At 44.4% G+C, this 23,675-nt stretch overlaps 2 protein-coding genes across 5 annotated transcripts; one reads left to right on the plus strand and one right to left on the minus strand.

The window, feature by feature from the left end:
- Positions 1–993: 993 nt before the first annotated feature.
- Positions 994–1,944, minus strand: OR51D1 (olfactory receptor family 51 subfamily D member 1). Its single transcript, XM_027115713.1, is given in 7 exon segments — positions 994–1,098; positions 1,100–1,332; positions 1,335–1,595; positions 1,598–1,647; positions 1,649–1,802; positions 1,805–1,847; positions 1,849–1,944. Coding segments are annotated over 7 exon segments (942 nt in total).
- A 10,220-nt stretch (positions 1,945–12,164) lies between these two features.
- On the plus strand, positions 12,165–22,652 carry TRIM68 (tripartite motif containing 68). Of its 4 annotated transcripts, XM_027115565.1 has the most exons (8): positions 12,165–12,487; positions 15,064–15,545; positions 17,143–17,238; positions 18,087–18,347; positions 18,814–18,836; positions 19,432–19,532; positions 19,725–19,865; positions 20,206–22,652. In XM_027115565.1, exons 2-8 carry the CDS (start codon positions 15,120–15,122, stop codon positions 20,367–20,369), a joined length of 1,212 nt encoding a protein of 403 aa, XP_026971366.1. In that variant the 5' UTR covers positions 12,165–12,487; positions 15,064–15,119; the 3' UTR covers positions 20,370–22,652. The 4 variants fall into 4 exon arrangements, with proteins under 4 accessions (XP_026971366.1, XP_026971365.1, XP_026971363.1 ...); XM_027115564.1 differs by having other exon boundaries at positions 12,167–12,487; positions 18,087–18,248; positions 19,725–22,652; XM_027115562.1 differs by having other exon boundaries at positions 12,169–12,487; positions 19,725–22,652.
- The last annotated feature ends 1,023 nt before the right edge of the window (positions 22,653–23,675 follow it).

Genomic DNA, 23,675 nt, shown 5'->3' on the forward strand with positions numbered 1-23,675 from the left:
CACCACACATGCCAAAAGGCACGGCATCCCAACACTACACATTCCACACACTCATGCATATTATATATTCCACATTGTTATGAATATGTAACATTGTACATTTACGTATTACAGATATGAAGGAAAAAAGAGGCAGCATTCTCATCAGATACACATAAAGATATTGTCCATCATTCTCACATAGATGCACATCACATACCAACTAACAGAGGCCACATAAACATAATAAACGTACAGAGACATTATTTATGAAGTGTATACACACCAGGACACAACTATCACACAGACCAAAACACAACTGGCACATGTTCTATGTACTGACACGCACACACTAAAAATACATATAGTCACATAAACACACATGCTCACAGCCACAACCAGGATAAACATCACCCTTTAGGAAAAACAGTCTCCAATAGAACCACATAGATGACATTGACATTGGCAGATTCCACATAAATACACTCACATGCATACAGAAAAGTAACATTTCATGTGAGCTGTTTCTTCGTTTGCTACCGTCTCCCTCCCTCCAATTACTATCACCCAAATACCTTCATTAACCCCTAAAAATGGCTGTGTAACCACTTTGGGGTCCAAGAAAGAAGCTTTATAGCTAACACAGATTCACTGACATGGATACATGGAAGCAAAATAATTAAAATCATATATCAAGACTGGAATGAATCCTAAGGTATGTCATTTACAGCCTTCTCATGTCAGTACTGGGTGTATTTTCTAGTTGGGAGAGAGGAATACAGCAAGGCCACCATAGCAGAGAGACTAGGGTGACCATTCACCAGGATAACCTGTCCAAACTGTCGTAAGTCCTTCTGTATTGACACATTCCTGGAGACAGAAATTCAAGGTCTATTTAAGTAACTGGGAGCAGACATCCCAGTGGGTTGGATGTGCCAGTCACCAAGATGTTCAGCAGGACCCAAATCCTGCCATCTTTGGTAGAGACTGAGGACACTGAAGAGATTATCCTGCTCACCTGCCGTCCTGTAAGAACGTATGGAGGCCCTGTGAATGAATCTCCTTGGTTTTGGCTCCATAGACTATAGGGTTAACCATGGGTGGTAGTAGTAGATAGATAGATGTTAGCCGTAATCACACGGAGAAGGGAAGTGGGGCCATCCAGTCTGTGTACCACCGAGAGCCTGATGAGGGGCACATAGAAGACCAGCACAGCACAGAGATGGGAGATGCAGGTGTTGAAAGACTTGAGTGCTGCCCCCCGAGAGGACAGCTCCAACACTGCCCTCAGAATGAGGATACAGGAGAAGCCTGGGAAGAGAGAGTCAACGTCCATGACCGCGAGGATGATGACACCGTGGTGTCAGTACAGGACAGCTTCATAATATCTTGGGGCAGACAGAAGAAGTGTGTGACAGTGTGTGTTTGACAGTACGACAACTGCTTCAGGATGAAGGGCAGGGGGAAGAAGAATACAAATCCTCTGGTCAGGGCAGCTAGTCAGATCTTGGTGACCGTGGTGACCGTAGGCCCTGGGAGCACAGAAGCATGCCGCAGTGGGTGGCAGATGGTCACAACGTGGTCAAACGCCATGGCCAGCCGGACAGCTGACTCATGGCTGACAGAGCATGGATAAGGAACAGCTGGGCCAGACAGACGTTGAACTCGGCCCGTCAGGAAGAGGCTGGCCATCTTGGGCATAGTAATGGAGGAGAGGACTAGGTCAATGCTAGAAAGCACAGCCAGGAAGAGGTACATGGGCTCATGAAGGCACCTTTCCACACGGATGATGAGGACAATGGCCAGGTTGCCCAGAGTGGCCAACACAGTGGGAAAACCAGCCAAAAGTGGACATTAGGTCCCAGGCCCCAGGCCAGGGATGCCCACCAGCAGGAAGCATGCTGGGTAGACCAGAGTTCCATTTGGTGTGGCCATGGCAGGAATCAAGAATCAAGGTTTCTGCATCCCAAGTCCAGGGTCTATGAAACGGAAAAGGAGAAATCACTCAGTCATGGCTCAGAGGAGAGAAAGGACTTATTAGGAAAGGACACTGAAACAGTGAGGGCAGCAAACAAAGACTAAGTACTTCTGGTAATTCTGAACTCCAGCCTCCTTCTGCTCTAATACATCCTTGGGGGTCCCATTAATCTCAGTGTATGAAGCCCACTCAGAACACATGTGCAACAGCTCTTCATTTCCAGAGCTGATGTTTCTGACCACAGACACTGCTCTTGGCTACTTCCACAACAGAACTGCCAGGCTTGCACAGATCCTTCCAGATCCCAGCTTTTCTAGTGCATGTTAGGGTTAGGGTCTGTCTGAGTTCAGAGTTTGAGGTTCAGTCTGTGGTTGCCTTTAAGACTCACTCTAATCTGATTTTAGGATGGGAAGCAGGGAGTCTGAGCCTAGATTTCAAGAGATAGGTTTGTGTTTCAGCCTGAGTACCGTTTCTCAAAATTCCTTGATAGAATCATCTGAAGTGGTTATTGAAAACACTATCTCTCCAGGTCCTACTCCAGGCCCAGAGAATAAGGTTTTCCCGGGAAAGGGCCCAGAAATCTGGTTTAAAAAACAATAAATCCTTTCTCTCCAGGTGATTTTCTTTTTTTAATCAGAAAAATTTGGGAAAAGCTTTCTGGTCTTCTGGGAGGTAGGGAGACAGGAGTGAAGAAAGACTGTCACTTCCAGCCCCCAGCAAAGAACGGAATATAGTCTTTCATTGGGATCTCTCAAGGCCCACATGAGAGTCAGTCCCAGATTGTGCTTGGCTGGGCTGTGACATGGAAACCAGATACAGCTGAGACATGAAAAGAAAATCAGTCTGTGTTGTCACCAGTGCTCTGTGGTATCCACAAGCACAACCTCCTTCCTCCACTACCCTCCCTGGGGAGCACAGAACACCCCAAGGTCAATTTCCTTTCTCTACACAGACCACTCTGTGATCTCCCCTCCCCTCCCCTTTCCTCCCCACCCTGGGCTAAGCCTGGCACACTCACCAACAATGCTTCCGCCCCAGGCAGCTGCCCTTATATAGCTTCCCTGGGGGCCCTAGGGAGCGTGAGGGATGATGAACAGTGCACTACGCCAGGCTCCCTGGGAGCACCGCTCCGCTCAGGTGCTCAAGTAAATCTGAACCCAGACTCCTACCCCGGGGGGCTGCATTCTGTTACTAGTCTAAGGCCACCTTAGGAGACTAGAGGTAAGGGTAATGCAGTGGAGGTGAGGGATAACCTGCACTGGAAGAAAGGAGCTACTGGAATGGAGGCGTGGGTGCACACCTAAAAGCACACAGACGTGAATACGCCTGCTCACTCTCAGAGGCACTATCCTAGGGGATCCAGCCCTGTGCTCAGGCACTGCCTCTCGCTTCTTGATGCTGCCCCCTTATGGTAATGTAGGCGAATTGCAGCCTCGTGGCTACTTGGGCACTGACTGAGGTTGATGAACCAAGGACTTAACTTACCTTGAATATGAGCTCCTGCCACTGCACTACGGCTGCTCCTTAGCTCACACCCCTCTCCCTAATAAGCCAACTCTTTATCCCTCGGGCTGCTAATAATAGCTCTCCTGCCCCCCGCCCCCAAATGAGATAGTGTAGAATGGTTGTTTAAATGTGGGGCTCTATCAGGAAACAGACTTATGTCCAAATCTGGGCTCAATCACATACCATCCTTAGCCTCAGTTTGATGTGAAAAATAAAATGAGATACTAGCAATTCTCCAGTAAATGACTGTGTTCATTATTATTGCTCAAAACAACTGGAAGAGCCAATGAAATAGAAGGAAATCCAGTTGAGATAGTGCTACAACAGCCAAAGGAAGAAAATACATTGAGGGGGAAGAGTGGACAGCAGTGCAGAAGGCTGCTTAGAGATCAAGTAGTATGAGGACTGAAAATAAAAAGCCACTGGTTACCTTGGGAAGAACTGTTGAGGTGCGTTGGTAGGAGTGGAGTCCTGAATGCAGCAGAGTGAGGAGTGAGTGAGTTGGGAAGAAATGGAGAAAGTGGATGTAGACCACTATTTTGAGAAGTTTGTACGTGAAGAGGAGTGAAATGGGCAATACATGAAGAATTGATAGCTCTAAGGAGAGTTTTTAAATTTGTATTTTGGAGCTTAAACACAAGTAAATGTCAACAGGATGGAGTTAGTAGAGAGGCTCCCTGTCCTTTATTTCTCATATTCCTAGTGGAGTTCATCAACGCTGTGACCCAGGTAAACCCTCTGTCCTTCCCCCTCTATATAGTGACCATGAGAAATTGTAATTGCTCCCATAGCATCACCCAAACAGGCAAAACCAATATCCTGAACTCCAGACATGGTAATGTCTATTGGACATCACTCTTTAAGCATTCTTCAGGTACCTCAAACTCAGTGCCTCCAACTAAGTTCATTATCTCTGATCTACAGTCTCTGCCCCCAATCTGTATTTTTTGTTCCCTGTCACAGAAATGACTCTGTTGCCCCAGCCAGGAACCTAGAAGCCTTCGTCTCTGCCTTCTCCCTCTCTCTTACCTCTCTCTGATCCCATCCAATCAGTCACCAAGTTCTCTTTAATTTACATCCTGGATATCTCATGAATCAGATTATTTTTCTCCATCCCCTTTGCCTCCTAACCAAGATAATCTCTTGCCTAGACCATCAGAATAACTTGTTCACTGGTCAGCCTCATTGAAGATCTTTCCTACCAATTCACTGTCCACACTGTGGCCAGTGTGATCTTCCAAACACAAATCAGTTCATAGCATTTCCCCATTGACTTTAGAATGAAAAGTTGAAGTTCACACTCCATAACCCAATTCTTAAACCTTCTTGTGCAATCTCAGTGCACATTTCCACCCTATCTTCAACCATTCTACCTCCCTTTTTGCATGCCAAGTAGCAAGCACACTGAAATTATCCCCCTGCTTCAATGTACCATGCTTTCTCTCACCCTTCAGCTTTCGCATATGTTTTTCCCCATGGTAAAAATACTCATCTTACTTCCTGTTTTTCTTAATTCTTAGCTTTCAGATATCTGTTTAAACAACCTTCCTTAGGAAGATCTATTCTGGGTCCTAATCTTGATGTAATCACTTTACTTTTTTTCCCTTTGTTTCACTTAAAGACTTTAACGTTATGAGATTAATTATTCTTCATAGTTCCAAACAGATCATATCCTCCTATTTTTATAGCGGGGGATGGACACTGATGTGTACGTTTAATAGGGGAGGTTTACATAGACTTCTTTCATTCACTCTTAATACAGAAATTATTGGTCCTCTTATTGATGTTCACTCATAACTCACAATTCAGTTACTTCAATTGAGTCATGTCTAATGGGCCGGTCCCCTTAAATTTTTATTAGTAACATCAAGCACCAAGTTGGCACAATTTTTGAATGAAGATTTTTCATGGGAATTTTTCAAGCATTTTTTCACTTGTTACAGTCACAAGAATAGTATCTTACTGCATAAGGTGAACTTTTAAAATAATAGTATATCCCTATATTTTTGTTTCAATATTTTTCACAAGAAATAAGGAAAAAATCATTCAACATAAACAGAGTGTTAAAAGGTCCAGCCAATAATGGAGACTTCTGGCCAGGGATATACTCAAATTCTTGGCATAGGAGATGCTCAGTTATATGAACTTGCTGATAATAATTCCCCAGCTCCATATCATGACCCACCAGCTGTCCCTCAATATGGTCCTACACTGGCATTCTTTCAGTTCCTCAAATGAAAGTTCTCTTTTCTTACACCCACTTCCAAGCACTTGCTTTGTCTGGAATAGTCAACCTCTTTGTTTCCCTCCTCTACATATTAACTATTCTTAGATTCCACTGTAGGTACTGTTTCTACAAGGAAATCTTTCCTGTAAGAAAATGTTCTCTTGTTTCCAAGGGTATCCAAATTCCTTTTGCAGATGAATAATTCCCTTGTTTTTTGCTAGGAAACACTGATGGACATGGCCATACAAAGCCACAGACAGCCTTCATGAAAGAGAATATGGCTTTAGAAATGATTCTTTACATTAATAACTTGTATTAAGGCAAGAAAAAGAAATATATAGCATGAGAGTTAGAAAAGAATTATATTGAGTTGGCCAAAAAGTTCGTTTGGGTTTTTCCATAAACTGTTATGGAAAACCCAAACGAACTTTTTGGCCAACCGAATATAATCATTATTTGTGGATTAGTGACTGAATATGTATAAAAATCCAAAAGAATCCATTGATAAATAATTAGAATTAATAAGTACAAAGAGATTACAAAGTCAATATACAAAATTCCACTGTATTTCTTTATAAAATAGACATGGTTTTATTAAAACAGCATTTACAATAGGAGAGAAAAGTCATATATCTAAGAATAAATCCAGTAAAGGATATAGAGAAACTTCTACACGGAAACCAGAAGGAATCCCTAAGAGAAACTGAAGAAGATCTAAATAATGGAAGAATAAACTATGTTCTTTTATTGGAAAACTCAATAATATTAAGAATTTAATTGAAGAATTTAATTATCTCCCCTAATTTTTCTACAGATTCAATGCAATCTCATTAATATCCTAACAGGTCATTTTGTAGAACTTGATAAGTTTAATTAAAAATTTATAGTGAAATGTAAATTGCTGAAAATAACCACAACACTCTTAAAGAATTGGACCAATGTGGGAAGACTTGCTATATCAAATATCAAGACTTATTATAAAGCTATAGTAATTATGAAAGCGTGATATTGGTGTAAGGTAGAAAATTGGGCCAATGAATAGAAATGAAAGTCCATTTGCTTTATTCATTCATCAGTGGACATTTAGGTGGTTTTCATTTCTTAGCTATTGTAAATAATGCTGCTATGAGTGTGGCGGTGCAGATATATTTTTGAGATAGTATTTTATTTTCTTCAGATATATACCCAGAAGTGGTACTTCTGGATCATATGGTAATTCTATTTCTTTTTTAATCTTTGAGAAACCTCCATGCTGTTTTCCATCGTGGCTGTACTAATGTACATTTCCACTAACAGTACACAAGTGTTTCTTTTCTTCACATCCTGTCAACACTGATCTCTTGTCTTTTTGATAATAGCCAGCCCAATAGATGTAAGGTATAATCTCATTGCATCTCCTTATGACTAATGATGTTGAGCACCTTTTCATTACTTGTTGTCCATTTGTATATTTTCTTGGGAAAAAATGTCTTTTAAGTCCTTTGCCCAAGTTCTTTTTAATGGGATTGTTTTTGGTTTTTTGCTATTGAGTTGTATGAGTTCCTTATATATTTTGGATATTACTCCTCATCAGATAGATGATTTGCAAATATTTTTTCCTGTTCCATAAGTTGTCTTTTTATTTTACTGATTGTTTCTTTTGTTATTATGCCTGTTCAACTCAAACTCAAGTGATAGCAAGGAATATCTTGATCATCACTGTATCCTCAGTGCTAGGATTGCACCTGATACTTCTATCTATCTATCTTGGGACCATACAAGGCTATGTAGCAAAAAGGAAGCCCATTATAAAATAATAACACGAGGACTTCCCTGGTGGCGCAGTGGTTTAGAATCTGCCGGCTGATGCAGCGGACACAGGTTTGAGCCCTGGTCTGGGAAGATCCCACATGCTGTGGAGCAACTAAGCCCGTGCGCCACGACTACTGAGCTTGCGCTCTAGAGCTCACAAGCCACAACAACTGAGCCTGCGTGACACAACTACTAAAGCCCGTGTGCCTAGATCCTGTGCTCCGTAACAAGAGAAGCCACCGCAATGAGAAATGACAAGCCCACGCACCCAAACGAAGAGTAGCTTCACTCACCGCAACTAGAGAAAGCCCGCGCACAGCAACGAAGACCCAACGCAGCCAAAGAAAGAAAGAAAGAAGAAGAAGAAAAGATTCAACATTGCACTCAGGAGGGTTCTGGGAATATGGCAACACATCTTCGATTCTAATTTTGTGTGTCAAAAAATTCAAATAAAATAAAATTCAGTAAGAATCTACAATCCTGTCACACAAAAGAAAGCAAAAGTTGTTTCTAAAATTTGGGATTCCTGTGAGTCTGTACAGAGTAAGTGGAAGGCAACTAACCTACCTTGAAGGAAAGCTTTCATGAAACCATGCTGAGAGACCCTCACTTCGGAGCCTCCAGTATTTGGCCCCTGTGGAAAGAGCTCTGCCTCATGTCTCCATGGGTCTTACCTTACTTAAGAGTATGGGCTGGCCAGCTGACCTGTGCCGTTCCTTATAACCTTCTTAAGATGACACCCAATCTAATGTTCACTGAGAAGGAGGCAGAACTCCATGAGAACCTGCATCAGCTAAGAACAGTGACTTATCAAATCATCTCTCATAACCATGAGCAAACAAAGGAAGCAAGTAATGTGGAAAATATCAGAGCTTGAAGAAAGGGAACAAATATGAGAAAACAGATCAAATGCCCAGCAGGAAACAGGGCAGAACTGGGAGAATTTAGAAAAAAAAAATCCATACCATCAGTGAGAGCTGAGAAAATCCTGTTGTGTTAAAACATGAACAGATTGCTACTGAATAAAAGCAATGTGCAAGAAAATAAGAATTATTTGAAATAATAACAATAAAACAGAGTGTGCAAATTTTATGGGGAAATCTTGGTTGGTTCTTAACCAAGAGTGGGAAGAGATAGGAGTATTTTCTTGAATCCCTTAATCCCTAAGGTGTAAAACACAGCAACAATAACAACAACAAAACCAAATCACTGAATAGAAACAGAATATCCTTTGTCTTTCTGCACAACATTCTAGGAGAATCTCTCGAGTTGGCCATGCACAGTTCTTTGCTTTTTCAGCAAATATACAGACTTGGGCAAGAAAAAGTAAGAGACATGGAGGGGAAAATACAGGCACTCCAGAAGGAAAGGAAGGAGGGAATGGAGCAGATGGAGTAAAATCAACAATCAAGGAAATAACTAGGAGAAAATTTCCAAAAGACCAAAACCTGTCTTAAGATACAACATGCTCACTCATTCATAAAATAAAAGATGTATACTTAATTTCAGATGAAATTTCTGAATTCCAATAAAAAATAAACTATCCTGTATGCATCTAGACAGATATGCCTACAAAGTAATGCCAAAATATACCAGCTAGCATGTAAGCTCCACAAAAGCATTTTTCTGTTTTGTTCACTGATATATTTCGATCACTTGAAAGAGTGCCTGTTACATAGCAGGTACTCAATAAATATTCATGGATGAATTTGCTGGCATTAAGGAATCAATCTCTACCTGAGGTCATGAAAATATTCTTTTAAGTTACTTTGGGAAGTTTAATTGCTTTGACTTTTACAGTTATAGCTACAATCCATATGTGAGTGATATGAGGTTAGGGTTCGTGTTTCATTTTTTTCCATATGGATATTTGGTGTCACCAGTACCATTTATTAAAAATATCCTTCTTTCCTCATTGCTCTATAGTACTACCTTTGTCATAGAACAACTGGCCATATATGAACGGGTGTGCTTCTGGACTTTTTTTCCTATTCATTGGCCCAGTGGTACCCTGCACCAATATCACACTTTCATAATTACTATGATAACATGGAGAAATTATTTAAGAATTGTCTTAGCAAATAATCTGACTTGTCTTAGTGTGGATGTCCCAGAAACAAACTGGAAACATGGATCTGATTTCAAGTAGCTTATCTGGGAGGTGATCCCAGGATGAAATATTAGGAGTGTTGAGAAGTGAGAAATGGAAGGAAAGGAAGTCAATAAAGTGTGTATTATCAAGCAGGTTATCACCATGGGAAGCTGGGACTCCATTCTCTGCCACTCCTCTCCCTTAGCACAGAGAGAGCTCATCCCACAGTTAGCCACTCAACTTGTTGTCCTGGTCCATCTTGGATTCAGGCAGAGGGTTGGAATCTGTAGTTAGAGTCATGGGCTATATCCAAGACAGAGCCTCACCTGGATACAGCTGTCTGCCTCTCACAGCAAACAAAGCACCCTGATGGAGGCCAGGAAGAAGAGCTGCTGTGCTTGTGCACTGCACTGATGTATCTTCAAAAGTGCTCTGTCCAGCTTTCTCCTCGGGAACACAAACCCCCACCCCCAGGAATACTAAGGTGCCCTTTTGCCAGGGCCCTTGAGAGTCAATCATAGTTATGGACAAATTGCCAAGTTACAAGTGAAAAAGATCTCCCCTTTAACTGCTTTAACTTCACAGAAGCTCCAGAGAAGTGCAATCGACCCTTGAACAACACAGGTTTGAATTGTGTGGGTCCACTTATATACAGATGTTTTTCAATAAATATATCAGAAAATGTTTTGGAGATTTGCAACAATTTGAAAAATCTCACAGATGAACCATGTAGCCTGGAAATATTGAAAAAGTAAGAAAAAGTTAGGTATGTCATGAATGCATAAATTATATGTAGATACTAGTCTATCCTTACATAGGCATAAGGTGAGTGATATTTAATATAAAATTAATGTGTTAATTTTCTTACTGATTTACAACTTTGTTTTCAAAGAATTACATTATCATACAATATACCTGTCTGTCTCATAAATGGAGAAATTTTATATCAGCCTATCATCACATTTAAGTTGTTTTTTAAAAAATGAAAGTGTTTCCAATACTATATTATTAATATGACTATAATACTGAATGCCATAAAAATTTTATAATGATTCCTTCATTAGTGTATAGGCTAGGCTACGGTGAAGCAATCATATCAATTATATAGGCTACCACAAAGCAATCATATTGCTGCTTCTTTGTTATCAATGCATGAATTATTATAACTACAAATATTAATTTCTTTTTCACATTATCTTTTCATTTTTTATGTCTAGTGTTAATAATATCTATAACATCTACAGTGTTTTGTATAAGACAATATTGATGTATGTACTGATAGACTGGTGATTCATCTTTTAAACAGAAGATGTAAAGTTATGATGTTGATATAGTACAGTATAGTAAATGCATTTTCTCTTCCTTATAATTTTCTTGCTAACGTTTTTTCTCTAGTTTACTTTATTATAAGCATATAATACAAACAAAATATGTATTAACCGACTGTTTTATGTTATTGGTAAGATTTCAGGCCAACTGTAGGCTACTAGCAGTTAAGGTTTGGGGGAGTCAAAAGTTATATGCATATTTTTGACTGTACAGGTGGCCCCTGCAATATTTAAGGGCTCACTGTACAACTAACTTGATTTTGAGTTCCTTAAACAGTCTGTGGCCTATGGTTGTAATTCCAGCATCCAGCACAAAGTGCAAAAAGTGAATGCTCAATAAATGTTTAAAGTGGCTTGTTCCGATTAATCCATTTACTACTCTGTTAGGCAGCCGTGCCTATAGATCCAGGTGAGACACAGGGTACAGCTCAGACCTCAGCTACCTCTTTTCTTCTTTTTTTGCTCATGGTCCCATTTGTTTCAGGAATTTTCTGGGCCTCACCCTTCAGAATTTCAACCATGGCCTGAGCCCTGACATTGGCATGAAGAACCAAAGAGTATCAGTCCCAACAAGAAAATCATTTGGAACTGGGCTTCAGTTGGAGGATTTCCTGGTTATTTTCCACACAGGCAGGATGTGCCTTTATTTGCTTATTCAGTAAACACTGAAGTATCAGGAAAAGGACAAGGTGCAGAGACTACAAAGAAAAACCGAAATCACTGCCTTAAGTATGACTTTGCGTGTGCACATGTCTGTGTGTTTAGGCGAGGGACGAACACCGCTCGTTTAAATTTTTTTTCCAATTTGTATAGCAGTTTCAGACGAGGAATTCCACTTCTCCTCCGCCAGTTCCCACCATCTGCTTCTAACTCTGAAGGGGGGGATGTGGCAATAGTGATGAGAGACTGCCTGCTGAAGTACTGAAGGATAAGAGCTTGCCAAGAAAACCCAGGGTTTTTTATGAGAAACCACCATCAGCCTGGAGCCAGGAGAGGTCGCTCATCTTGCAGGAAAGTGCAGAGTCCACTGCATTATCAGTGCCCAGCCCCGCACTAAATTGGGTCTCAGAATCAGACATGGCTGATCTCACAGGCTGCTGAGTTTAACGTGGAAAACTGGCAAAGGAACAGCATTAGGTCCGGGGCTACGACCCGGAAGGAACAAGGTTCGCTCTGAAGAGCCACTAGTCATCCAGAGCGTAAGCGTGAGGCACAAGGGGTTCTTTGAGCCGAGGGCCAGCTAGGCCTCTGTTACTGCATGGCCCGAGGGGCTTCATCCAAGGGCCTCACCCCTTCGACCCGTCCTCGACTGGCTCCTGGGCCCTCTTACAGTTTAAAGGGCTCTGAGTGGGGGAAGAGGCCAGAAAAACCGAAGAGAAAATACGCCGTCCGGCCAAGAGGTGTGCGGGGCCCTGTCCCCTCCTCCGATTGGCTAGGGTTGTCCTGTTCCCTGTCTATGATTGGCTGCTCCCACAAAGATGCCGCCGGCGAGCTCATTGGCTCCGGCCGTGTGGGCGGGGCCTCGGAATCCTGCAGGAGAAACCAAGGAGCTGGGTGCTGCTGAGGCCTTGGTCTCCGAGCCGGCGGTAAGTGCCGGGCTGGCTGGGCCAGCCGGTTCGGAAGCTGCGGACACTCGGCCGTGGGAACCAAGCGGGCGTCTCCACGTTTGGTTTCAGCCTCGGGGCGCTACTCCCGGCTGAGAAGGGAGGTGGGTAGACAGTTGTGCCTCTTCAGAGGTCCTGCAGGCCCTCAGCCTTACTCTGCCCCCACCGGCCCGGGACCCTCGGGCCCTGCCCGGCGTCCTGTGGCCCGGAGGTTACCCTCCCCCTCTCTCCTCCCGAACCCCGGAGGTCACCGCCTCCTCACTTCCCACTTTGGCCCCTCCTCTCGAGTCTCTTCCCTGCTTCGCCCCCCCCCACCCCCCGCAAATGACTTTCCTAGAAGGCTTCCCACTGTGCCAAATGCACGGTTGAAGCAATTAAATGTTTAATAATTAAAGTTTTGTCTAAGTAATCTGTGTATCATGAAAACAAAAGAATAAGGCAATAGATGCCCGCCCCTAAATCCTTTTTTGCAGAGGCCACTACATTTAACTTGTTCACGTTTAGAGCTTTTCATGACCCTCTACTAAATCTAAATAATGTGCTTCCATCGCATTTCTTGATGTATCATTTTGATATTTCTTTACCTCACTTCCCTTCTCCACCATCTTCTCAGCTTTTCAGTAGCTATTTTCAATTCTTTGTTAATCTCTGTAGCTTTAAATCATAGATATCAGCCTCTGTTGTGTCATCCTTAGGTAGTAGTTCTTGGGGCCCCTCCGTGGTGGTAGATGAGGATATTGACATTTCTTCCATATCCAGCCTACTATCAGCTAGACCTTAATATTTACATTTAATACTCGTGTATTCAAAAATATTTGAGCACTGTTTCTGGCCTTAGGGATATAGTCGTGAACAAAATAGAGTATGTCAGTATCCTCATGAAACTTCTACTGTGGGAAGTAAGACAATAAACACATATGTGTCAAATGACATTAAGAGCAGGAATTTGGAGAAGTCATTTCAAGCTGGGAGGACAGCAGGAATCCAAGTGGGTGGAATGAATGGACATGGGGTCTGCGAGAAAATGTGGAAGTTCCTCCTTTTGCTTGACTGGGCTGTTTCAGGGTGAAGAGAGAGCTTCTTGTTGGACTGAGGGCTGGGGAACCAGGATAGGCTCTTCAGTAGGTTAGTGATTTAGTAAAACAAGGTTTTAGGATATTGGTCCTACAGTTTGGTAGTGACAGTGGGAGGAGGAAAAGTAAGAGACAGGGAGGCCAGTGAGAAGGCAGGACCTGCTGATGGCCTGTAACAGACAGTTCTGCAAAATCTACTTACTGCCCCACTTCCTTCAGGAAACCTCACAGGACTACCATTAAACCACAGTGATTTCTCTCTCCTCTTGAATTTTTATTATACTTTGCAGCTGGAGAGGTTAAGTACTTTGCCCAAGATAGAATGGCAGAGCCCAGGACCAAGCATCTGTTAAATGAGGGGAGGGTAGAATAATGGTTTCTACTTAGGGTTTTGAAATACATTGAGCCAATCCATGTAAAATGCTCAGAAGAGTGCCTGGCGTATAGTGTACTCAAGGAGTGCTCGCTTTTATTATTAATGTATAATATGCTCTCAACTCCCTAACTTAATTATAAAAGCATTTTGGGTTTTAGAACTGTTTTCTGTGTCTAGCTCATTTATTCCTTCAGCAAATGTTTATTCAGCAATAACTGCATGACAGGCACTTTTTAGGTCCTAAGGATACAATGATGACTAAGACCATCAGGGCTTTTCCCTTTATAGACTAACTGGTAACACAGACTTGCATGGTGAACAAATAAACATTGTCAACTGTACCAAGAGCCTGCCATTGGTCATTCAAGTTCTGTGCCCACATATGGCCCTAGCAGAAATCTCAGGTTTCTTGCTGGAGTAGTGGATTCATCAATATGGGTTTAATTATCATCAGATGACCTTTGTTTTTATCTTCCAAGGGCTGTTTGTCCATATCTGCTTCTAATGTATCACTGAGGAGGGTGTCTTGGCATCTTAGCGGTTGTTAGTGCTGGAGAAGTGGGCAGAGGTTTACAGGAGGTGGGGAGAGTTGCTGGTTCCCTTATACCTTACACTTCAGTGTGCAACACAAGAAAACAAATTGAGCATATAGGCCATGGGCTTCTGGCATATTACCTTTTCTGCACCTTGACGTACATAAATATACATGGAAACATCCTAGAGAGTGAGGAAGGTGGGTATTTCTGGCCTTATTTTGGAGAGTGAAACCACACGAAGTTCAAGAGAAACAGTGCTGATTTCGAGAGCACAAGGGAGGTGGAGTGAGAATGGGCTGGCGAGCGAACCCACAGGAGGGTCAGAGATGACCAGGTGAATGGGAACTGAGAATTCCCAGCATCCCAACATTCAGGCATCCCCTGATGTCCCTTCCATGGCGTGAGAAACGTGACCCAGTGGATTCAGTTGGGAAGGCCAGAGCTTATTAAACAGGGTTCATAAAGGATCCAAAAGAGGAAGTTATTTTTTTCAGTCACTACTTATCCCTTTTACCTATCCCTCTGCTCTTCTGCTCTTTTATCCCTTATTTGGGTTTCTTTCGTTCTTCTCAGCCTTCAGTGGCTCCGCCTGGTTTTATTCATATTCTGAGGAGGGTGTGACAGGAGCCATGGATCCCGCAGCATTGGTGGAAGCCGTTGTAGAAGAAGTGGCCTGTCCCATCTGCATGACCTTCCTGAAAGAGCCCGTGAGCATCGACTGTGGCCACAGCTTCTGCCACAACTGTCTCTCTGGACTCTGGGAGGTCCCAGGAGAATCCCAGAACTGGGGTTACTCGTGTCCCCTCTGCCGGGCTCCCGTCCAGCCAAGGAACCTGCGGCCTAATTGGCAGCTGGCCAACGTTGTAGAAAAAGTCCGACGGCTAGGGCTGCATCCAGGAATGGGGCTGAAGGGCGACGTGTGCGAGACCCACGAGGAGCAGCTTAAGATGTTCTGCAAAGAGGATGGCCTGATCGTGTGCGAGGCCTGTGGCCGGTCCCCCGAGCACGAGGCCCACAGTGTTGTGCCCATGGAGGATGTCGCCTGGGATTATAAGGTGGGAGATTAAGGCCAGCTCCCCCCAGTCTCTCCCCTGCCCTTCACTTGGCTATCTCTAGATCAAGAACTTGACCAGGGACCCCAGAGACAAAATGAGAGCTGATTCCTTTGGCTTCTCGCACCCCCAGATCCCAGGGACCTGTGAGCCATTCCTCTCCTTACGTTTGTGACCTCCTTTGACTTCCTTCTTTCCCACTTCCACACCTCACCCCAGTCCCAACAGGTTTAATGCCTAACCCAAACTTGCTTTCCTTACTAAGAATTTGAGGGAGACCATTTTGGTCTAGTTGGGGTTCTGGGCGCCTTGGATGAGGTGGTCAAGTCTGTACCTATCAGAGCGTGCAAACTCCTCCTAGCAATGCCACAGATAATCATTGAACATCAGGTGAGTCACTTTAAACTCCTCATTTTATAGACAAAACAAAGGCTTAGAAATTTGAGATCATGATCATTGGTTTTAGAGCTAGAAGGGACTGTGGCTGAGTCATTTAGGATTGAGTGAGATTGTCTGATGTTGTAGGGACCCTTCTGACTTAAGTTAGTTAAAGGAAGATCAAAGGCCTTCTTACTCTTCAGCCACTGTTCTTTCTCTTCTCCTTACCTTCTATTTATTGGGGGCAATAGGGGGAGCCATCTCTGACACCCACTGCTCCTTTTTTATAGCTATCCTATCAACTTCTAACTTCTTATATTTTCCTTAGATGTCCATGCTGACATATCTTTATTGGAATCACTATCCCAATGATTCTGTGATCCATTGATCCTGTACTGGTCTTAATTCTCTTTTTTGAAGTTGAGATTAGAAGGTAAAATTGTAAGATGAATCCCCTGAATTAGCTGTTTTCCTATGCAAAAAGAATTTCTGAAAAATTAAAAGTATTTATTTATTTTGTTTTGCAAGTATTAGAATAGGGAGGCAGTATACCATAGGCATAAGAGTTAAAGAGCTGGGTTAAATCCCAGCCCAACCATTTACTAGATGAGTGACTTTGCGTAGGTCACTCTCTAAGCCTCAGTTTTGTTGGTACATCTTTAATAAGTCCATATTATTATGAGATTACTTTATGCTTCCCAGTAGTCATCTCTTGCATTAGAGTCTAGGATGGTACTTCTTATCTTTAGGGTGCATATGAACCACACAAGGGTCTTGCTAAAATTCAGGAGGTCTGGGGTGAAGCCCAAGATCCTGCATTGCTAACAAGCTCCCAGGTGATGTTGATGCTGCTGACACACGTGGACCACACTTTGAATAACAAGGTTTAGGAGGCTGTAGGATAACAAAGCAGATAAGGATAAAAAGAGGCATGGATAGGAAAAGTCCAAGATAGTTTTCTGGCCAGGTTGGAAATGGACCTTTTCTTCTGCTTTACAGAAACTTAGAGACTGTGGGAGTTGAAATGATTCTCAGATTGAGAGACCTTGGATGTAATCTGGGCAGGAATCTGCTCCCTCTGTGGTGTTCCCTTTTCTCCCAGCATGCATTCTGGCCCACCCCCTGAGGGATGCTTGTTTTCCCATCACCTACCAATGCTAGGAAGCCTGGCTATCCACCCAGGCTGCCCGAGGTGTCCTCATGAGGTTTTTGTCTCTTTCAGTGGAAACTCCATGAGGCTTTGGAACATCTGAGGAAAGAGCAAGAAGAGGCCTGGAAGCTGGAAGTTGGTGAGAGGAAACGAACTGCAAACTGGAAGGCAAGTTGCCCCCTGGGGAAAGGAGTCTGTGTGGTCCCTGTGTTGTCCTGAAGCTGGCCCATGGTACCTTCCTCATCTCTGTGAGGCAGAATGTGGGGTTTGAGGTCAGAGAGCCTGGGGTCCTCATGCCCGCTTTCTCTACTAGGTGTGTGGCCTTCAGCTGGCCTTGGGACCACTCACTTCCAGTTTCTTGAATGTGATGTAGAGATAACTTCTGGGCTCTCCTCATATGTGAGAAAGGAAAAGTACACACCTCACATATGCTTTAGCTCACAGAGGTATGACTTGTATAATGCTTAGTAAAGCATAGTTTCTGTTTCTCTTTCCTCAGCTAAAGCATATTTACTAAAAGTTAAGTCATTAAAATAGTGGAAAATCACTTCAGAAATAAACCCAAGGCCCACAACTATCAAACTATCAGAACTTGTGATCGACGGAAGGTAACACTGAATCAGTCTAAAACAGCATATAGAATTGATAACAATACCAGTAAGAAGCAAAATCATCTGACAGTGTAGTTGTTACACTGCCTGGTCATTATTCTGAAAATAGAATATATTATTCTGAAAATGGAAAATAGTCTGGAATATATAGTGCAAAGGTAATATCCTGGGCCCTCCTGGGGTCAACAAGGGTTAGTAATAGGGACTGAGGAGCATGTACTGGAGCTGTGGGAACAGGAAGTTAGGAAAAATCATATCCTTTGTCTGTGCCTCTACAGTGCCTGGCACACAGTTGGTACCAGGACATTCCAGAGTGCGTGTGTGTGTGCACATACCAGCGTCCTCAATCCTGGGTGGCCCTTACACGACCAGTATCCGTGCTGATTTCTGATCTTGGCTTTACAGATACAGGTGGAAACCCGCAAGCAGAGCATCATATGGGAGTTTGAGAAGTACCGGCGATTACTAAAGAAAAAACAGCCACCAGGTCGGCGGCTGGAAGTAGAGGCCGCCGCCGCTCTGGCCAGCCTGGAGCAGGAGGAAGGGGAGACCACGCAGAAACTGGGGGTGAGTCACAACGCACTCATCCAGCAGAGCCGGGTCCTGTGGAGGATGATCGCAGAGCTGGAAGAAAGGTCTCAGAGGCCTGTCCGCTGGATGCTGCAGGTGAGGGGCAGGCTTTCCTGGGAAGTCTGAGCAAGAGCTGAGGGTGGCCTGGGACTGTAGGAGAGGGGGGACCTCGTCTTCAGTGGGACCTGTCAGCACTCAGCCTACCAGATATGGATTCCGTATACCCGCTGCTAATGCCGGCTGTTCCCCTACCCCTGGTTGGGTGGATGACCTCGTGGCCTCCTAGAGGGACATTGTCTAGGCGGCCCTCACATCATACCCGTCCGTCCCTCTGGCCAGAGAGTTGAGATGGAGCCCGAAGTTGGCCAGTGAAGCCAGGGCTCAGCCTGCCCTGCCTGCCTTCTGTAGGCTTCTCCCCCGCTCCCTCTACACGCCTTCTCTCCAGCTTTGCTCTCTGCCTTCCCCTTTCCTCGGAGAAACTCCCTCCTACAGCTCTGTGTCTGTCTGGTCCCTCCAAGGAATGGGGCATACTCATGTGCTGCATATCTTTTTCTCCTTCTAGGGTATTCAGGAAGTCTTAAACAGGTATGTTTCCATCTCTGGAGCCCCTCGACAGCCCTGTAAGAGAAAGTGGGTCCTGGCCAGAGCCAGAAGTGGGGAAGGAACGTAGACCAAGTACCTATAGAAAAGTGGGTGCTGGTCCGTAATCTTCTGCCCCTTCCATTGTATTGGCTAAGGAAGCTTTCAGCATCTTTCTTTTTTCTTCTTTGTGCTTGGCCAAATTCATTTCAAGCATTACCAATAAGAGTTTCAGGTAGAGCTATAAAATGTATGGTTTCAAGTAGATGGCCCAAGGAGGGGAGAAGACTGCAGCTGTCTCCAGCAGCATCGGTGCTCTGAGTCTGCATATGGGCCCTTCTCCTCTGCAGTACACCTCTTCCTCTCCCAATGTCAGATTCACACCTAACCCTTCCCATGGCCTAGGTATGTGAATATTCTCTCTGTGCCACAAGCCGTTCAGCTCAGTCAAATAATCATCACATCTCTGCTCTGCCTGGTATTGCTGGGGAGGGGCACCTCGCTGACCCCGTCCCTGGCCAAGCCCCCTTCCCTGTACTAAGGGAAGGCCCATGTGGCAGAGCCAGGACTTCTGGCCCCAAGGCCTACCCCTCTCTATCAGGAGCAAGTCTTGGAGCCTGCAGAGACCAGAACCAGTCTCGCTGGAGCTGAAGACGGACTGCCGTGTGCTGGGGCTCAGAGAGATCCTGAAGACGTATGCAGGTAATGAACGCTCGGCGGGATTGTGATGAGCGGGGGGCGGGGCCCCTCCCGGAGAAATGAAATGGCTCAGTGCCCTCTGGATGCCCATCGCCCACCCGTCACTGCGGAAATCGCTGGCTGTATCTATCACAGAGACCTCGCCCAGGCCCCCTCAGTCTGTGTCAGGGTACCAACCAGGATCTTTTTCCCTAGCGGATGTGCGGCTGGATCCAGACACTGCCTATTCTCGCCTCATCGTGTCTGAGGACAGAAAATGCGTGCGCTATGGAGACACCAAGCAGAAGCTGCCCGACAATCCTGAGAGATTTTACCGCTACAATATCGTCCTGGGCAGTCAGTGCATCTCCTCGGGTCGGCACTACTGGGAGGTGGAGGTGGGAGACAGGTCTGAATGGGGCCTGGGAGTGTGTAAGGAAAATGTAGACCGGAAGGAGGTGGTCTATTTATCCCCCCACTACGGATTCTGGGTGATCAGGCTGAGGAAGGGCGATGAGTACCGGGCAGGCACCGACGAATACCCACTCCTGTCCTTGCCCGTCCCTCCCCGCCGGGTGGGAGTCTTCCTGGATTATGAGGCCCATGATATCTCCTTCTACAACGTGACTGACAGCGGCTCCCACATTTTCACTTTCCCCCACTATCCCTTCCCTGGGCGCCTCCTGCCCTATTTCAGTCCTTGCTACAGCATCGGAGCCAACAACACCGCTCCCCTGGCCATCTGCTCCCTGGACGGGGACGACTAAGAGAGCCACCATTTTACCCAGAGGCCTTGGAATGTCGCCTGGCCCGCAGGGGTCTTGGAGGACCCTGCCCCTGATGAGTGTCCCCTGGAACTGAGCTGAGCCTGGAACCCAGGGATTCCTCTGCCTGACCCAGTGGTGTGTCGCTACTGGGCCAGTCTCCCACTAAACCACTCATGTTAAAAAGCTGAGGCTCGGCAAAAGGAGCATCGCACCCCCGCGGGAAGTATGACAAGGCTTTTGGTGAGGATCACAGCGGCTCTAAGGACCAGGATAGTGCTTTCTGCAGGTCACGCCCCTCTTCCCCGTCCCTGTCAGTGCCATAATTCAGTGAGGGTGATGAATTAGATCCGATCTTCAGGAAACCCATTGGGTCAGGTTTACCGACAAGCCAGAAGAATACTGTCCGTGTCCAGAGCTGGTTGCTGTGCTGATAGCAGCAGGAGGATGCTTCACCTGAGGTGTACTGAGGTACCTCTGAGCACCCATATTTCACCCCAACTCTCTGACCTCCCAGCTAGAGAAATGCATCACCAATTGCCCAGACCGCCCCAGTGGCCATCTCCTCTCTGAGCACAAGCTGGGCAAGTCACTAATCTCAGCCTGTAATGAGACCTGTGTCCTGGTCCTGCGCTTTTCTCTAAATGTCAGAATCGGAAAACCTGTACGCCTTGTTTCTATTTTCACTTCATGGATGAAGAGACTGAAATGGCCTTAGTGCAGTCAGTTATTTCTAACAAAGCTGATGGAAAGAAGAGTGTATAGATTATAAAGTATTTCTCACATTCAAATGAAACCAGACTGACAAACTCACTTCTCAGGTCACATGTCTGCATATCATTCATTACATTCAGGTCTGAAACACCCCAATGTTCGAAAGATTTTAAGTGTCCTCAATGGGAAAATGGGTATAGTAACTGCATACTCTCCTACCTCGCAGGATTGTTGTGAAGATCTCAGTTCCATCCCGTACTTTTGTTCCTTTCTCAGGGACAGGGAAGGCAAGCCATGGATTTTGCCTGTGGTGGCAACCTTCCCATCTCACCTTTTTACAGCATCTTTGCAGCACTGCCTTAGCTTCTTAGGGCCTCTCCTGACAGTCCTGTCCTTTTAGACCAAAAGATACCCATGCCCTGGCCAACTCCGGGCCACGGTAATATATTGAGCGTCTATTATATGTGTTTGTCTTTGGGTTAGAACAGGGACTGTGATGTTAGGGTAGAGAATGGAAATAATACAAAGACAAATGTAAAACAAATGCACTGAAAGGAAGGCTCACCCACAAGCTCGTTGGGCTAAAGTTTGGATCTTTGTTTGTCACCAAGGGAATCTTCATGGTTCTGGTAAATATTCTGCCTTTCTCTTCCCTAAATCTGTGACAGAAGGAATAAAGCAGGAGGGAGGTGTGGGGAGGAAGAATAGGACTAGCCAGAAAAAGCCATATATGATAATGAAAGGGAATTAAGACTGTATATCTGGGCTATTGGCCCTTCAGAGTGATTGTTGTGTGTGACGAAAATAATTCATTACTGGTCTTAAAAGTGTGATGTGGGAATGATTGTGCTGGAAACAAACTGTAAAGCAAGCATATGAGAACTATGGGTTTTGCCTGTTGTGAGGGGCTACAATATATACATTATGTATTGTCACTGTGATGCCGTGTAACACAACCTCTGATGTAGTCTAAGCTTGAAAGTAGTGACTGTTGAGTTAGGATTGGGCAGCAAAGTAGATACTAGGTTAGGTACAGGCAGAAGCAAAATCATTCCTGTAATAAAGAATAGCAAAAATTGTCTTTCTACCTTAATTGTGTTGGTTGTTCACATATGAAGGAGGTGAAACAGGCCAAAGTGGAGAAATAAACTCATTCCTCTCACCATGCTTCCAAGTTGCTCCTTGAGCATTAGCAGTAGAAGGGGAGAACTTGCTATCATCCGCCTGGAGGGAAATGAACTGGTAAGTCACAGACCTGGTATTGGCAAAGGGTTGAACAGACCTACATTAGAGGGACCATATATCTTTGTGTGTGTAGGGGAGCAGGGCAGGGCACAGGGACTCCCTGGGGAAGTGTGTATAGACTTGAGAAATAGATCTTTAGGAAGTGCTTCCAGCTATGTCCATGGAAACTTAACAGAGAGTCTAGGAACTGCATCAGTGTTCTTTTATGTGGTTTTATTAGGCCAAATCTTGGAAGTTTCCTAAAAAAGAGAATTATTAGGTGATAAATTCATTCAAACCTAGAATGAATTAAGGAGTGGAATGGCATTATTTGTAATGTGCTCTTTGGGTTTTTGTTTTTGTTTTTACATTTATAAGCTGATTTGGGTGCTGTGATTACTTGTTAAAAGAATTACAAGGTTAAATATATTATGTGTTATCATAATGTCTGATTTTTAAGACCAGGCAAAAAGATAAAAGGTCTTAAGTGTATGAAAATCCTTTTCTCTAGGGTAGTTGCTTACACTTCCTTTCTAAGAACAAGAACCTTATTTGTCTGCTTCACCATTGTAGCCCAAGTCTAGCATTGTGTGTGTGTGTGTGTGTGTGTGTGTGTGTGTGTGCATGTCTACATATTTAAGTGAGGGAACTTTCATTCATATACCTAGAATCAAAACGAAAATAAGATCTTCTTGCCTCATAGGGGCATGAAAGACTGGATGTTATTTAATTACAGTCCTGTTCAGAAACTGATTTGATGGCTAATTACAAAAGTGGTCCTGAAGGGGACAAGGCAGGTAGCCATGTGGAGGGCAGAGTGCCTGCACTGCTCCCTGGAATGCCTAGGGTTGTACCTCCAACTTGGTGTGATAATTCACTACAATGCAGGGGTGAACTTTGCCCATCCTTGTTTTGCGGGCAAAGAAACCAAGGGGTGCAATGCCTGAGCCTTGAGGGGAAAGGCTATTCAAAGGGTAAAATGCTTGGGTCCTGCGAAAGGTGGATACAGCGGGCAAACCTTGGGGTAGCAACTCCCCACAGGAAATCCAATCTCTCTTTTTTCCAAGGAGGATTGGCTGTAATCTCAAGAATCCTAACACAGAGTCCACTGTTGCTCCCAGGCTCTAGTTAAATGAGCACACGTTGCTTCACGTGCTGGGCAGGGGTCGTATCTGAATATATTGGGAGAAGCGCAGGTTTTTCTGTTTGGGGCAGCCATGGCAGAGAACCAGTCCATTTTGGGAAGTATGAAGTTCAATATTTGAGTACCAACGGTGGGTCTCAGCTAGTTTCAGTGAGTACTGGCGTGAATGAAACACAAAGCTGGCAGGGCAGGCTTCTGATTGAAATGCCGAAAAGAAATTTCTGTTTTGAATGCAGGCTGGACTATCCCTTTGTCACTTTCCATCAGATGCTTTAATGCGTCTGATAACTCGTTGATTAAATGGGCATAGCCAAATCATTG

This window comes from Aethalodelphis obliquidens, unplaced genomic scaffold (assembly GCF_003676395.1).
Source record: "Aethalodelphis obliquidens isolate GAN/ISIS:26980383/991018 unplaced genomic scaffold, ASM367639v1 scaffold14, whole genome shotgun sequence".
NCBI lineage: Eukaryota > Metazoa > Chordata > Mammalia > Artiodactyla > Delphinidae > Aethalodelphis > Aethalodelphis obliquidens.

Excerpts from the sequence above, each read along its gene's own strand:
- TRIM68 (XM_027115562.1), top strand. The coding sequence starts at position 15,120 with ATGGATCCCGCAGCATTGGTGGAAGCCGTTGTAGAAGAAGTGGCCTGT. Across the intron at positions 15,546-17,142 it reads ATGTCGCCTGGGATTATAAG|TGGAAACTCCATGAGGCTTT; the intron begins GTGGGAGATTAA and ends TGTCTCTTTCAG. Across the intron at positions 19,533-19,724 it reads GATCCTGAAGACGTATGCAG|CGGATGTGCGGCTGGATCCA; the intron begins GTAATGAACGCT and ends CTTTTTCCCTAG.